Source organism: Ovis aries, chromosome 3 (genome assembly GCF_016772045.2).
Source record: "Ovis aries strain OAR_USU_Benz2616 breed Rambouillet chromosome 3, ARS-UI_Ramb_v3.0, whole genome shotgun sequence".
Classification (NCBI taxonomy): domain Eukaryota; kingdom Metazoa; phylum Chordata; class Mammalia; order Artiodactyla; family Bovidae; genus Ovis; species Ovis aries.
This window is the reverse complement of record NC_056056.1, coordinates 34,706,675-34,723,133: the sequence shown is the minus strand read 5'-3', so window position 1 is coordinate 34,723,133 and position 16,459 is coordinate 34,706,675. Positions and strand designations below refer to the sequence as shown.

Genomic DNA, 16,459 nt, shown 5'->3' with positions numbered 1-16,459 from the left:
TAAGACCTTTTCAACATATTCTCTGGTTCTGTGGCTTATACCAAACGGTAATTTTAGGATTTCCCTCTTTAGGGAAATCCTGTTTAATTGAATCGTCTGGTAAATGAGATTTACCCTAAATACACAATGAACATAGATAACCACATTTCAAAGAACTAGAATACAATAAGTCATTGGTTAACTGAAATTCTCCAGGGTTAACTGGAAAATCCCTTTTAATCAAGCTTATTGTTAAAAGACTTTCTAAAATACCGGAGTTCAGCTTCCTGCCTTTCTAAGCACAGGAGATGCAGCCGTGCTGGGCAGGCGAGGCGAACTGTTGAGTCAATGTCTGGATGGCCCTGCCACCTGGGCTACAGGGGCAGCATCAGAGCTGAGGGAGGTCCTCTCAGGACACTCCAGCCAGGGGGCTGCTAGGGGTCGAGGACCAGCTGGCTGGGGCCAGAAGGTCACCGCACTGGGACCTCATCAGGCTCTTTGCAGGACTCCAGGACTTAACATCCATGTGGGGAGCGGGAATTACCTCACTCTTAAGCTGGGAATTCACTGAAAACTGGCACTGGCAGGATGTGTGTTGACATGACCCCCAGCTCCTCCCCTAGGAAAAGAGTAAGAGTGTGGAGCCCAACGGATCTTATTCAGAATCCACACTCTTCCACTCCTAGATGTATAACTTTAGGCAAACACCTCCACCCTTCTGATCTAGTTTTTTCAACTATAAATTGGAGATTACAGTACTCTTTCAAAGAGTGGTTACGAGGACTAAAAATATTGTTGTCTGCTAAATGGCTGGTGTGGTGTTTGGGACTTAGTGCTAGATAAGGGGAAATTCTTATTCCATTAGGAAGTAAAAGCTTTTATTGCTTAAAATCCAGTCTGATTTCCCAGGTCGTTTTTTTCCTTTTTTTAAAAAAATTAATTTTTATAAGAATACAGTTGCTTTATAATGTTGTGTTACTTTCTACTGTACAGCAAAGTGAATCAACCATACGTCTACATATATCCCCTCACTTTTGGACTTCCTTCCCATTCAGGTCACCACAGATCATTTAGTAGAGTTCCCTGCACTATACAGTAGGTTCTCATTAGTTATCTATTTTATACATAGTATTAATAGTGATTATTTATTGGTCCTAAGCTCCCAATCCTCCACCCCCTCAGTATTTTTCTTAATAGGGTTAGAAAGTCAATATCAGTCACCTTCCACTTTCCATGATAGACATCTGAGAAACAGTTTACAAAGTCAGATGTTTTCTCTTGCTTCCTCCTCCCTTCCATCCTATGCTATCATTCTGAAATACAGACACCAGCCTTAAAATCAGAGCCAGGATCTTGATTTTACAACTAATTCTTGATTCAGTCAACAATCATCAACAGGTGGGAAAGTTCGGGGCTTCCTTGGTGGCTCAGTGGTGAGAAGAAATCCATCTGCCCATGCAGGAGACATGGGTGTGATCCTTGGTCCGGGAAGATCCCACATGCCGTGGAGCCACTAAGCCCCTGTGCCAGAAGGCAATGGCACCCCACTCCAGTGTCCTTGCCTGGAGAATCCCAGGGATGGGGGAGCCTGGCGGGCTGCCGGCTATGGGGTTGCACAGAGTCGGACACAACTGAAGTGACTTAGCCGCAGCGGCAGCCACAACTGTGTTTGTGCTTTAGAGTCAGGGAGCTGGAGTTACTGAGCCCACATGCCACAGTACTGAAGCCTGAGCTCCCTAAAGCCTGTGCTCGGCAACACAAAGAGCCACAGCAATGAGAAGCCCTCACAAGAACTAGAGAGTAGCCACCTCTCACCGCATCTAGAGAAAAGGCCGAGTAGCAACAAAGACCCAGCATAGCCAAAATCAAATAACTAATCAAATAAATACAAAATAGATGGAACATTTTGAGGAGGACAGAGTATTCACAGGCTTAAAGTATCTCTTCTTAAATTACTTACTAATTATAAAGCAAAAAACAGTAACTTTACCACAGAGAAACTGGCCGACACCTCCCTACCCAAATGATGGAAGTTAACATCACCAGTTCCGGGACACACAGATATCATGTTGGCTCCTGATATAATGCACTGAGATGCACAGTAGCACTTCTGTGAGATTCCTGCCAACAAATGCCTACCTTTATCCAATCACTAACAAACATAAGACTAGCCCAAGCAAAAGGACATTCTACAAAATGACTTAGGGATTTCCCTGGGGGTCCAGTGGTTAAGACTTTGCCTTCTTAGGGTGTGAGTTCAATCCCTGCTCAGGGAGCTAAGATCCCATGTGCCTCAAGGCCAAAAAACAAAACTTAAAAAAGCAGCAATATTGTGACAAATTCAAGAAAGAATTTAAAAATGGTCCACACCAAAAAAAGTCTTAAAATGTATACCATAAAAAAACTAAAGAGACATAACAATTAAATAGAATTAAAATTAAAAGATGAGGTCCAAACTCGGCCCTGCCAATTGCAAGATACTTAACATCCTCTGGACATGTCTTTTCACTCCAAAATGTAGAGAATAGCAATGCCTCTTCTCTCGGGCTATCTAGAGGACTAAATAACGTAGTCCACGTAAAAAAATCCAGCCCATGCCAAATTCAACAAGTATATGCTGCTAAATGCAAACAGAAGTGCAAATGAAAAAGAAAAAGAAAAAAATGCAAACAGAATTCTTGCCTTCAGGTAGCTCACAGTCAAGTCAAAAAGGTGAAAAAATCAATGACTAAACGAAGGGCAGACATGCAATTACAAACTGCCATAAATTCTATGAGGGTGATGCAGTGTGGCTGGAGAGACAGGGAGAAATGAGGAAGCCTGTCACTTAGAGGGTAGGCAATGGAAATGCCACTGAAGCTGAGCCTGGAGAAGGAGGAAGGAGGGGATGGTGGTCTAGGGGGTGGGGACAGCAGGAGCAAAGGCCCTGAGGTGGTGAGAACTAGCTACACACAAGAACTGCGACCCTGTCTCCTCAGCTGGAGCATTTATATGCTCCTTGTATGTTCCTGGAGGGAAGGGGCAGCACAGCACCCAGCACAGACTGGACACTCGGTTAGTGTTTGATGAGTGAATGAGTGAACAGATGTCCTTTGGTTTCAATATTTGCCATGAGGTCATCTCCCCTCTCTCTGCCCTCAGCTGCATTGGGTAGTGAGAAGAAAGGAGGCTTCTTTTGAACTGGCAGCTCTGGAGTTTTCTTCTCTGTGGGCAACTTGCTTATATCACAGAGCTAGGAGGGACCCCCTCAAACTGCCAGGCTCCCACCTCTCATGGCTGAAGGAAGAAGCCAAGGCCCAGGCTGGGGACAGACTTACCGGAATCCATGGGTCTGGTTGGGGGCCCACATCTGGTGCTTTCCCAGCCCCACAGCCTGCCTTGTTTATTTGTTCAACAGGTTTGTTCAACCATGGCACAGCCTGTTCTGACTCTGGAACATTTAAGAGATGAGCCAAAAAATCACAGAAAAATGGTTTGCTCTGGGAGTTAAGGGGCGGGGCAGCCAGGGTGGGAGACGGGGTTCCAGCCAGCTCTGGGGCAGAGTTTTGGCTTGGCCTCTGCTATTTTTTTCCTTCCTGCCCTTGGGAACCAAAGGGACTCCAGTGGTATTTCCTGCCTCGGTTTCTCCAGGACTATCACATGACTAGACTCAACTGTAAGATCCCTGGTTCCCATCTCCACCCTCATCAGCTTCATCCCAAACCACAGCTTTCCCCCCACTGAGTTCAAGCCACAGCTTGATCCCCTTGACCAGCCCAGGGATGGAGCTGCTGGGCCCAGCACCTGGATTGCTCTGTACCCTCTGCCTGCAGGGATCTCTTTCTTCCTGCTTGTGAAAGCTTGCTTATCTTTCTAAACCCAGCTGAGATGTCACTGCCTCAAAAACCTTGAACTGATTCCCCAGGTGGACTTCCAGCTACTTTTCAAGTTTTAAAAAGCCCAACCAGGATAAACAGGATAGCAAAAATGCTGAATCTCTTTGCTTTTGTGTGACTAGATACTCAGTGTCATAATGTTATTATCTTGTGTTGATCAGAAGCACTTATTTGCAGTTACATAAATGTCTGATTACAAAAAACTTGGAAATGAACACCTTACAAATGCAGTTTGTTTGGCTGACAAGATAATTCTTTTAAATATTAATTAAGTTCAGGGTAGCAGAAGAGATTGGTGTGTGTGTGTGTGTGTTAGTCACTCAGTCGTGTCTGACTCTTTTCAACCCCATGGACTATAGCCCACCAGGCTTCTCCATCGTGGAATTCTCCAGGCGAAAATACTGGAACGGGTTGCGTTTCCTTTCTCCAGGAGGTCTTCCCGATGCAGGGATCAAACCTGGGTCTCCTATATTGCAGGTAGACTTTTACTGTCTGAGCCACCAGAGAAGATGGTAAGGACAACAACAGCAATCTCCATGGTGAGAAGGTGAGTCTAAGGTCCTGTGTAGCCTTTTGATACACACAGCTGTTTCATTTCCCCAAAAGGCCTGGTACACAGTAGATGCTCAGAAAGTATTCACTGGATACTGTACGTGAAGGTGCAGGGTATATAAGGATGATGACACTGGGGTCACTGAAGCCTCTGTCAACTCTAGTGGCTGCCCCTTGGGGACCAGATGAATAACCAGTCCAGGAGCTGTCCTAGCCTCAGGGACAGCTAACTGCCAATCCTTAGGGTTCACCCAAGTAGCGCTGAGATTGCTTAGAACCCGGGGACAAGGCTGTGTATTCTCGACCCCTCCGGGGAGTAGGGCAACAGCCTGGATTCCGATGCCCATTGCAGCCACCTTTGCCCCTCTGCTCCAGGCAGCTCCCCAAGAAGCAGAGTCTGGCCAATTATGGGAGGTGCTGTTCTCCTTCACTTCCAGCATTAGCTTAGACCTTAAAAATCGCAGCCTGGCGCCTGCTCTTCTCATGACAAGGAAAACAGGAGATGTCAGAAGCCTCCTTAGGTATCTGGGAGAGAACAGCTCCTTCTGCTCCCTCCCCTCCTTGTATGAGGTCATTGAATCAGGATGACAAAGCAAACAGTGACGTGTTGGGACTTGTTCCCGGATTGATTCCAGGGTTTCTCCAGCCCCTCCTTCCTCCTCCTCCTCAGAATGGCAGGCCCAGGTGTGAACAACAAGCAGAACTGGACTCAGTCCTTGGGATCTGGGAAGCGGATGCTAGTTGAGGGGCCCCCTCTGTGGTGGTAAAGAGGAGGTCCCAGGGAGAGCCGGGTGCAAGTGGGAATCGTGATACAGCACCACTGGACACTTTCCAGACTTCACTGTGCTTTCCTTTGTTCTCATTTGAGTTAAGGAGGGCAAGAATTCTTCTCTGACTTTACAGATGAGAAAACCAAGACTTGTTTAAGGTCAGCAACTTAGGGCTTCATGGCTTAAGGGTCACAGAGCCAAATATGAGATAGTTTTGTGACTACAGCATCTTCCCACCTCATCACAGTTCTTTTTTAAAAAATGTATTTATTTGGCTGCGCCAGGTCTTAGTTGCTGCATGTGGGATCTTCAGTCTTCATTGCAGCAGGCAGAATCTTTTAGCTGAGGCATGTGGGATCTTAGTTGTAGTCTGGGATCTAGTTCCCTGACCGGGGATCAAACCTGGACCCCCTGCCCTGGGAGCGCAGTCTTAGCTACTGGACCACCAGGGAAGTCCCACCATAGTTCCTTGAATTTCACTCCTTGGTATACCTGTTTCATTCCACCATATTGTTACTTAATGTTCTTCTTTAAATAAACTCACCTTAAAAGTTGACCTCATTCTATGCAACATTACATACGTGTATGTATGTATAAATAATGCATGTATTTATATTCACAACTGCTAAAATTAAACATGTTCGTTCTCCTCCCCCAAAGTCAACTTTCATAATGCCAGCGATGCTGGTGCACACTTTGAGAAACTGTCCAACTGTCCTCCGCCCTCCCTGCATTACTAATGATGGATTGTCACAGGCTGGCAGCCAAGTGGCTGCCTTTGTTGAAATGTTCAGCCAGTAGGATCACTCAGGGCCACCACTGTCGTTGTTAGGGCTGTGCCTCCAAATCACAGAATTACTAAAACAGAGGGGATAAGAGACGTCATAGAATCCAACTCCTAAGGGACAGAGTCTTATACAGCACACCCATTCACAGTCCTAAAGGTTAAGGGAGCAGCACACAGAGACAAAAAGACAAATGAGCTGGAGTCTTTGCTCGAGAAACTCACAAACCTTACAAACATAAACAACTGAAAACTAAAAGGAATAAGCAAAGAATCTGGAATTATGGTTCCACCATGAACTTGGCATGCCTTTGAGCGAGTTGCTTCATTTTCTGAGCCTCAGTTTCCTTAGACAAAAGGTGATAATAGCTCCTCTTTTTACCTTTAAGACAGATAGCAGCAGCAGCAAACTCCTCCATAGAATATTTGCATTAAGACTGGAGAATGACTTTCTCCAGGTTAAACAAAGCACCAGAAATAACAGGCTGGGAAGAGATTTGGGGAGCTTGTCAGTGTCCCTAATTTGCTGCTACTGGGTCTTAGGCCTGGGAAGGCTCTGGTGCCCTGAACCAGCTTGGTGCCCTGAAGTCTTTCAGAATCCTGATTGTGGAGGAGTTGAGGATCTTCTGCTTTGAAACGTTTGCTTCTGGCAGTCAACTCCTATATAGCGATGGAGCTTTACTGCCCTCTTGTGGTCACTCCCTGACATAGTTGCATTGACTTTTGGAGGGCTGTGCGTGACAGCCTGAGGAAACCAGAGCCAACCCTCCAGATCAAGATTTTCCAGGGCCAGCGGAGGACTTAAAACCCAAATTAAAGCCAGCTGCTGTAACCCAGAGCTCCTTGATGGGAAGGGGTAGCTCTGCCTGATTTTGCCCCAAGTAGGACACGAATCCAGGCCTCTGCCTGAGTTAACACTGCTAAAATGGTAGGTGCTGAGATTATCCAGCTTGTCTGGAAAAATTCTAGAAACAAAGAGCTCTAAGGCCCCATTTCTGCCTGGAAAACCCAATGCTAAGAAGGGCCAGGCCGTGAACTTGCCCTCCAACCCTCAGTCATGTGAAGCAAGTTAGCTGAGCACCTATTTTGTGAACTGGTAGGTTCCATGAGGTGCAGGTGGAGTACAAAATAAGATAGTTCCTGCCCTCAACTCATAATGCTTACAAACGTAAATGGCCCAAGCACACACATAATTAACAGCTGTCAGGCCATCCAAGCAAGACCCATCACAGAAGCAGAAATACAGTGTGTAGGGCTGCTGGGGAGAGGGGGGTTTAGTGACAATCAGGATGATCAAGGTTTCCTGAAGATAGTGAGACTCAGGCTGAACTTTTGAAAAATGAGTAGGACTTTACCCAGTAGACACAAGCCAGGAGGACATTGCATGCTGCATGCCCAGGTGCTTCAGTTCAGTTCAGTTCAGTTCAGTTGCTCAGTCATGTCCGACTCTTTGCGACCCCATGAATCGCAGCACACCAGGCCTCCCTGTCCATCACCAACTCCCGGAGTTCACTCAGACTCACGTCCATCGAGTCAGTGATGCCATCCAGCCGTCTCATCCTGTCGTCCCCTTCTCCTCCTGCCCCCAATCCCTCCCAGCATCAGAGTCTTTTCCAATGAGTCAACTCTTTGCATGAGGTGGCCAAAGTACCGGAGTTTCAGCTTTAGCATCATTCCTTCCAAAGAAATCCCAGGGTTGATCTCCTTCAGAATGGACTGCTTGGATCTCCTTGCAGTCCAACGGACTCTCAAGAGTCTTCTCCAACACCACAGTTCAAACGCATCAATTCTTCAGCACTCAGCCTTCTTCACAGTCCAACTCTCACATCCATACATGACTACTGGAAAAACCATAGCATTGACTAGATGGAACTTAGTCGGCAAAGTAATGTCTCTGCTTTTGAATATGTTGTCTAGGTTCGTCATAACTTTCCTTCCAAGGAGTAAGCATCTTTTAATTTCATGGCTGCAGTCACCATCTGCAGTGATTTCGGAGTCCTCAAAAATAAAGTCTGACACTGTTTTCACTGTTTCCCATCTATTTCCCATGAAGTGATGGGACCGGATGCCATGATCTTCATTTTCTGAATGTTGAGCTCTAAGCCAACTTTTTCACTCTCCTCTTTCACTTTCATCAAGAGGCTCTTGAGTTCCTCTTCATTTTCTGCCATAAGGGTGGTGTCATCTGCATATCTGAGGTTATTGATATTTCTCCCGGCAATCTCGATTCCAGCTTGTTTCTTCCAGCCCAGCGTTTCTCATGATGTACTCTGCACAGAAGTTAAATAAGCAGGGTGACAATATACAGCCTTGACGTACTCCTTTTCCTATTTGGAACCAGTCTGTTGTTCCATGTCCAGTTCTAACTGTTGCTTCCTGACCTGCATACAGATTTCTCAAGCGGCAGGTCAGGTGCTCCTAGTATTCCCATCTTTCTCAGAATTTTCCACAGTTTATTGTGATCCACACAGTCAAAGGCTTTGGCATAGTCAATAAAGCAGAAATAGATGGCTTTCTGGAACTCTCTCGCTTTTCTGATGATCCAGAGGATGTTGGCAATTTGATCTCTGGTTCCTCTGCCTTTTCTAAAACCAGCTTGAACATCAGGAAGTTCACGGATCACGTATTGCTGAAGCCTGGCTTGCAGAATTTTGAGCATTACTTTACTAGCATGTGAGATGAGTGGCAAGAGTGAACGTCGACATTCTAGGAATCAGCGAACTAAGATGGACTGAAATGGGTTAATTTAACTCAGATGACCATTATGTCTACTACTGCGGGCAGGAATCCCTCAGAAGAAATGGAGTAGCCATCATGGTCAACAGAAGAGTCTGAAATGCAGTACTTGGATGCAATCTCAAAAACGACAGAATGATCTCTGTTCGTTTCCAAGGCAAACCATTCAATATCACAGTAATCCAAGTCTATGCCCCAACCAGTAACGCTGAAGAAGCTGAAGTCAAACGGTTCTATGAAGACCTACAAGACCTTTTAGAACTAAATCCAAAAAAGTTGTCCTTTTCATTATAGGGGACTGGAATGCAAAAGTAGGAAGTCAAGAAACACCTGGAGTAACAGGCAAATTTGGCCTTGGAATGCAGAATGAAGCAGGGCAAAGACTAATAGAGTTTTGCCAAGAAAAATTCACTGGTCATAGCAAACACCCTCTTCCAACAACACAAGAGAAGACTCTACACATGGACGTCACCAGATGGTCAACACTGAAATCAGACTGATTATATTCTTTGCACTCCAGGTGCTTCAGTCATGTCCAGTTGTTTGTGACTCCGTGGACTGTAGCCCACCAGGCTCCTCTGTCCGTGGGATTCTCCATGCAAGAATCCTGGAGTGGGTTGCCATGCCCTCCTCCAGGGGATCTTTCCCACCCGGGGATGGAACCCCAGTCTCTAGCATCCCCTGCATTCTTTCCCAGGTTCTTTACCACTGGCGCCACCTGGGAAGCCCAAGAGGACCATATTTTGGGGAGCTGATTATGTATCAAGAATGGCTAAAGTTTTTATAGACAGCTCAGTTATTTAATCTCCACAACAATACTCTGAGGTAGCTCATGTTTTCTCTATTTAATAAATAAGGAAACTGAGGCTCAAGGCCATGTACAGCAAGGCTTGATGGACAATATGGAAAGTAAAAGTTCTGTTCAGGGCAAATCTATTACTAGAGTACAGGGTACAGGTGGTCGGGTGGCAGAAAGGGAAGGGACAAGAGCATATGGGAATGAGTTATGATCAAAAATTACAGGAACCCTATGATACAGATTCTAAAGCCTCAAATGAATTTGGATAATGGAGAAGCTTTTGAGGTTTCAGAGACAAGGATTCTGCTCAGTGATGTACTGGCCAAGAAGTTCTTTTGGGTTTTTCTCTCTTTAGGAGAGCTCAGAGGTGTGGACAAGAGCTGGATGAGGCACAGACTAAAGGAAGGGAAATCTGGGAGGAATCATGAGGGGAGTGGAGCTTGGGTCAGGGCAGTGGGCGATACAGAGGAATGAATCCTAAAACCTCTACATGGAGAAATTTTTAAGATTGACTTGGGGGTCAATCTTTTTTTTAATGCTAAAAGAAAAAAAAGAAGGTACTTTAAATGGCTGAGCAAAACAAAATCAGTGTTTGGTTTCAGACAAACACCTCAAGAGATATATGTTTCATGTAATATACTACTCTCTACTACAAACATTTAGACATGATGGTTACAGAATCCTTTTCCACTAAAGGCTCATGAAGCCCACAGAAATGCTTCCTCAAGAGACATAAGATATACACGTCGGTTTATAAGATGCTCTTTCCCGGGTTAGATGGCAAGAAAAACTGTCCTCTGCAGGAAGTAAACAGACTTTTACTTTTAAGGATAAATGAGGACTCTAAAGGCTACACTTAAAATTCCATATCAAATTGGCAATTACTACAGTCAGAACCAAGGATGTGGATTAAGTTTAAAAGGAGAGTTATTCTTAAATCTTTTCCCATTTTCCAAATAGAAATCTATTCAAAGTCATACCATCAATTCTATTGACATCTCATTAAAATGAATAACAAATTCTATGAAGACCTGAAATAAAGATTGATTTGGGGGATGAAGAAGGTGGAGTTACACTCAGTGGGAACCACTGTTCCCATCACATGCTGAGCCCTCAAACCTGTCATCCATGCTGGGTCCTCTTTGAGGGTAAAAACTTCTGGTCTACCCTATAATAGAAGTCTCTCTCAGTCCCACCCTAGACTGTGCTTGGGCCAAATCTCTAAAACAAAGCAGGGCAAAGTCCTCTCAGATTGCTGAGAAAAAATCTTGAAAAATGATTCGCAGTGCTCACATCAAGTGAGGAATCTCAGGAGCAAAGAGCAGCCTGTCACGAGAAGACACCATACTGGCTTGATGCTGTGACCTACCCTCCAGAAAGGTTAAGGAGAATTTTACGTCATTTCCCAACAGTTCATCAAACCTGCTGGGTCCAAACGGGGGTGGACCAAACCTTGCATGGGAACTCAGCCTCAACAGGGGTTTGGGTTCCTGCTTTTGATTGCCACAGGGCTGGCAGGCTTCCCCCTGGCTCCCATTCTCAGGAAGCCGTCCACAGCTGCTGGTCACCTGTCACACCCTATCCAGGAGGTGGCAGCATTTCAGTGGTAAAGCAACAGATTCCCAGGCTGTGGTGATGACTTCAAAGTTCAGCAGATAGAACTGTGTCATTATTTCCCACATAGTTAACTCCTTCCAGTTCCAGTGAAACAGTAATGGGTAAAAGCTTATAATGGGCTACAGGGAAATAATGGGACTTCATACTTTCTATGCTAGACTGGGACAATTCCGGGAAAATTTTTAGAGCAGGCACTCAACAAACATTTATTGCATACACCAGGTACTGTGCAAAATCCTTAGAAATGTCCAAAAGCAGACAGAGATTCTGTTTAAAGTTAAAAACTCATGCCACTGACCTTTTCTTTCCAGAATGCTGCTCACTGTAGCACTTACTTTTTCCCCAAATAAATGAGTGCCTGTAGCCAAGAAAAACTGTTCCCAGTACCAAAGATTTGGAGACCAGTTGTCCAAGACTGGAGTCTGCCTGCAAAATTTCTGCCTGCCACCTGGTCTGAATCTTAGGCTCAGCTGGTGAAGACTGAAATTGTTCTCAAGCCCTCTTCTGAGATCCAGACCTCTTTATCCAACTGCTTTCTAGACATCTTAGATGTCTTAAAGGGACATCAAGTTCAACTTGTCCAGATGACATCTATGATATCCTCCACCTCCAGCAGGTCCTCCTCCAGCGTCCCCTCATCTCAGCAAACAGCATCAGCCATTCAGATGTACAAGCTAGTGACTGAGGAATTACCCTCCAGCCTCCTTCCCCTTCACTTCCAGACAATCCATCACTCAATCTCAGCCACCTTACTTGTTAAATTGTTGCAAAGACCCCTTTCTGTCTCTGCGTCTTGATCTCCACTTAATTCAAGCTGCCATCGTCTTTCAGCTGGATCTCTGCAGCAGACTCCTGACTGGTCTTCCTGCATCCTCTTTCCTCTCCTATCCTTCCTCCGACGGGTAGCTTGAGTGTTCTTTTAAAGACCCAAATCTGACCATTTCACTATCACTGATACCCCAGTGGCTTCCCATTGCTCTTTAAATACAGAGGCAGATATGACGCAGAATTCGAGGCCACGAGAGTAAACCAGGGACACCCTGCTCACAGATAACCTGTTGAATTCTTGGTGTTAACAATATTTTTTGTAATGTCTAATAACCTTGCCTCCGTTTCTGTGAAAAGGACACTGGATCAGTTTGATTTCTGGTAACCAAAAAACTACAACCCATATAGTACAGAAGCAGGTAATTAGCCTTTTGATTAGAAACATTTCAAATATCCTAAAGAACTTGTAAGGAACATCTTGAATCTGATGAGACCCTGAAAAGTGAATTAGCCTAGAGCTGAGGTTGGGCCAAGCCTGGCCTACCACCTGTTTTTATGAGTAAATATTTATTTGAACACAGTCACACTCATTCACTGTATACTGTCTAAGCCATTTGCACTCCAACAGCAGAGCTGAGTGGTCACAACAGATTGTATGGCATGCCAGTCTAAAATACCTGGCCATTAATTAAAAAAAAAAAAATGGTCTGCCAACTCTGCTTCAGAGGTTCTCTATGGTTGTATATTAAAATCACCTGGACTGCTTTTAAAAGGGATTGACCCAGAGATTCTGATTTATTTTTGGCCACACCACACAGCATATGGGATCTCAGTCCCCGATTGAACTCGTGTCCCCTGCAGCAGAAGTGCAGCGGCCTAACCACTGGACTACCTGGGAAGCCAAAGATTCTCATTAGATTGATCTGACATGGGATCCAAGTATTGGAATCAAAAACTTTAAAAATTTTCCTAGGTAATTCTAATAAGCAGCTACAGTGGTGCATCACTGATACAATCCAGTCTCTCACAGATAAGTCAGCCCAGATGTTATGATCTTTTTTGTGATGAATAACAGCTACTAGTATCTTCAAACCTGTGTAAAGCACATCTGTCTACATGGTCTCATTTGATCCTAGAATAAACCCAATCACTACTGTCCCGGCTTCAAATATGACACAACTGAGGCTCAAGGAATATAAGTCATGTCCCCAAAGCCTCCTATTTGATAAAAAGAAGCTAAGATCCATGTGCAGGTCTTTTGAACACTGATGTTAATCGTACAAGTTACATGTTTATATTTTATTTTGGCCAATGGAGTCCTACTTGCTCTCGTGCTCTCCAGACATAGGACCGTACCTACTATTCCCAAAACATTTAGAAATCTGCCTTCCTAAAGCAGACTGTGCTCTGTGAAGCACCTAAGGATTCCTCAAGGTCACTGTGAGAGCAGAGTGAGGAGAGGAAGATATCATGCAGGTGTATGTATGTGTGTACATCCAATCCTGATGCCTTCAACTCAACCAGAGTTAGGTATGTTTTTAACTGTTCAAGTATTAGGACTGCACATGCAATTTTGTTTAAATAAAGAGTTTTACCTTTGAAGATCAATGATCCGGATTAGTCCACTATTTAGATCTACAGTGGCATGGCCACTCTGCCCTCAAAATCCCCATCACTCCTTACATCAAGTTCTTGTCTGTTGGTCTAGATGAAGTCCAAAATAGTATTTTCTCTTAATGGCAATATTGGCATTGTTTTCTGAGAAGTCAGACTTATTTTTAGCAGGCCAGACATCTGTCAGGGTGACTGCAGTTTCTCATTACGGCTTCCTGCCCACCCCATCATCCCGCAGAATCCACACCTCATCCACTCCCCCTCTCTGGGCCACAGCCTTTCTCCTGCCTGCTTACTATGTCTGCCTCCAGCCTAATCCACAGGTTTTTCACCTTGCTTCCACTCTTAGGCTTTCCTTTCCTGTGGAAAAGAGGCACTAATGATGAGAAGTGGGAGTGGAAATAGACATAGTTCTGCATTTCATGTTTCCAGAGAGAAAGGAACTTTTATTCCCCTCGTTACAGAGGTGAGAAGCCCCACAGTGGGCAGAAGACATCCAGCTTTTCATTCTGTGACCTTATTTGCACCTTTCCACAGGAGCAGTGACTAACCCGATTGGTCAGAGTCCAGGCTACTCAGAGGGCCGAGTTTCTATCAGCACTTGGTGCCTGAGTGCATGAGGTGTGCTACATGTTCCTGAACTGTGTCCTGGTAAGCCAGGGTTTGTCCTCAAACTTGGCAGGAGGCTTACAGTGGGAGGGAGTAGGAAACCCCCACTGTGTATCTATTCTTAGTTCCAAGAATCACAGAGAACCCAGGGTTATGCCCTGGCATGACCTCCTATTTTGGCACTTACTTGAGGAGGCAATTATCAGTGAATCCTAGAGCCCATCTGACGAAAGAACCCTATTGTTCAGTAAAAGCATAGTCCCTAAAGCTTAAGAAAGACATTGTGGCCTTAAATAAACATGAGACATTTACTTTAATAGTACTTCTTTTAAAGTACTTCTTACTTTAATAGACTCATGTCTCTCACTTTACTCATTCTCAAATATATGGTTCCTTTCTACATACATACACAAACACTTTTAAACATAAATATCAAATTCAAGAGAATCAGATAGGTAGGTAAATTTAGGAAGCTAGGAGTACAGAAGAAAATGCCAGTCACCAGATTTTACAAATGAGCATCTGAATTCCTTCTCCGGACATCCAACTTGATATATTATCCTAAATATCCCATGTCACATGGTCCACAAGGTCTTCCTTTAAGATTCAGAAGCAATCAATACCCATACTTGTCATTAAGATGGGTCCTGCCATCTCCACTTTGGCCTATATCAGCATAAAAAGAAATAAAGAAAAATAGATATTCACATTTCCAAGTCAGGAGGGAAAAATATCCAGTCATCAGTGGGCCAAAATGTAAAACAAACAGAAATATGACCTTTTGTATATAATTTCAAACTACAGTCTTTTCACCACTACTCTAACATTTACCAGCAAATAAAAAGCAAGCATTTTAGTACCTACATTTCTATTAATTGCTAGCATATTAGAAACCCAACCCACAGAAAAAGCAACTTGTGGTAAGTACATGGGGAAACAAGTATCTCATACACTGCCTTAAGTGAAAGTCACTGAGTCGTTCCAACTCTTTGGGACCCCATGGAATTCTCCAGGCCAGAATACTGGAATGGGTAGCCTTTCCCTTTTCCAAGGGATCTTTCCAACCCAGGGATCGAATCCAGGTCTCCCACATTGCAGGTGGATTCTTTACCAGCTGAGCCACAAGGGAAGCCCAAGAATACTGGAGTGGGTAGCCCATCCCTTCTCCAGAAGATCTTCCCAACCCAGGAATCGTGGTCTCCTTTATTGCAGGATTCTTTACCAACTGAGCTATCAGGGAAGCCCTATATTGCCTTAAGAGTATATGTATGAACATAAACTAGTACAATCCCTATAGAATGCAATTTATACTATCTTAAAAATGTTCATAGCCTCTGCTCCAATGTGTTGACTTTTATGAGTTTATTTTCTACAAGTGCACGCCTACACTTGCAAAATTATACTTATTAGAAGTTACTTATTGTAGACTTATTTTTAATGGCACAAGACTGGAAAGACAGCAAATATACATTGAGAGAACTGGTTAAATACGTTAACGATATATCCATACCATGAAGAAAGAACTATGTTACCATAAAAAAAAAGAAAAGAAATCTGTAAGCAGCTATGGAAGGATTTCCATATACTATTAAGTGCAAAACAGTACGGTATAGGATATGCTTCCAATTATGTTAAAAAAAAAAAGTGATGAAATTTTATTGCTTTCAAAGGCATTTTATATAATGTATATAAGAAGTGATACGAAACTGATATTTGATTGTCTTTAAAGGAAAAAAACTGAGTAGCTAAAGCACAGCTAGAATACTTTTTTTTTTTTGCCACTTTATAGAAAATTTAAAACATACATAAAAGTAAAGAGAAAAATATAATGAATTTCCATGTACTCAAAACTCAGCTTCAACAATTATCAGTATGTGGCAAATCCTGCTTTATCTATTGCCCCTCCTCCATCTCTCCTCATCCTCCACCACAGGATTATTTTAAGCAAGTCCCAGCTATCATTTCATCTGCAAACACTTCTATACAGTACAATATTCCTGGAAGATAAGGACTTTCTCTAAAAAAAAATTACTCAATATCACTCATACTTTTAAAAAAATTAACAGTAATTTCCTAGTCTCATCAAATATCTACCTATTCCTCCAGAAGGGAGACTTTTCTACTATATACTCTTACTTGAGTACATATTACCTATTCTGAAACCTAAATAAATAAATCTTAGAGTAAAAGAAAAGTAAAAACCATCTACCTTCAGGCGGGACCCACACACAGTAATCTGGGTCATCTTCTGGATATTTGGAGGAAAGTATCAGTGGAACCTGCAAAGAAAAGATGTTATTTTATCCAAAAGAATTTTAACTCTAAGAACTATTGTCCCTATCTTTGTTAGCAAACA

At 43.6% G+C, this 16,459-nt stretch overlaps 1 protein-coding gene across 3 annotated transcripts in view; it reads right to left on the bottom strand.

Annotated features, from left to right (window-relative positions):
* SLC4A1AP (solute carrier family 4 member 1 adaptor protein) overlaps positions 1–16,459 on the bottom strand; it is a 74,371-nt gene that overhangs the window by 38,799 nt on the left and 19,113 nt on the right. For 2 of the 3 annotated variants that reach the window (XM_042245922.1, XM_042245923.2), the window contains exon 13: positions 16,313–16,382. In XM_042245922.1, coding sequence (XP_042101856.1) covers positions 16,313–16,382 — 70 coding nt within the window. Of the gene's footprint in view, positions 1–14,397; positions 14,770–16,312; positions 16,383–16,459 lie in introns of those variants that run through there. The other variant, XM_004005777.5, reaches the window with a different exon arrangement.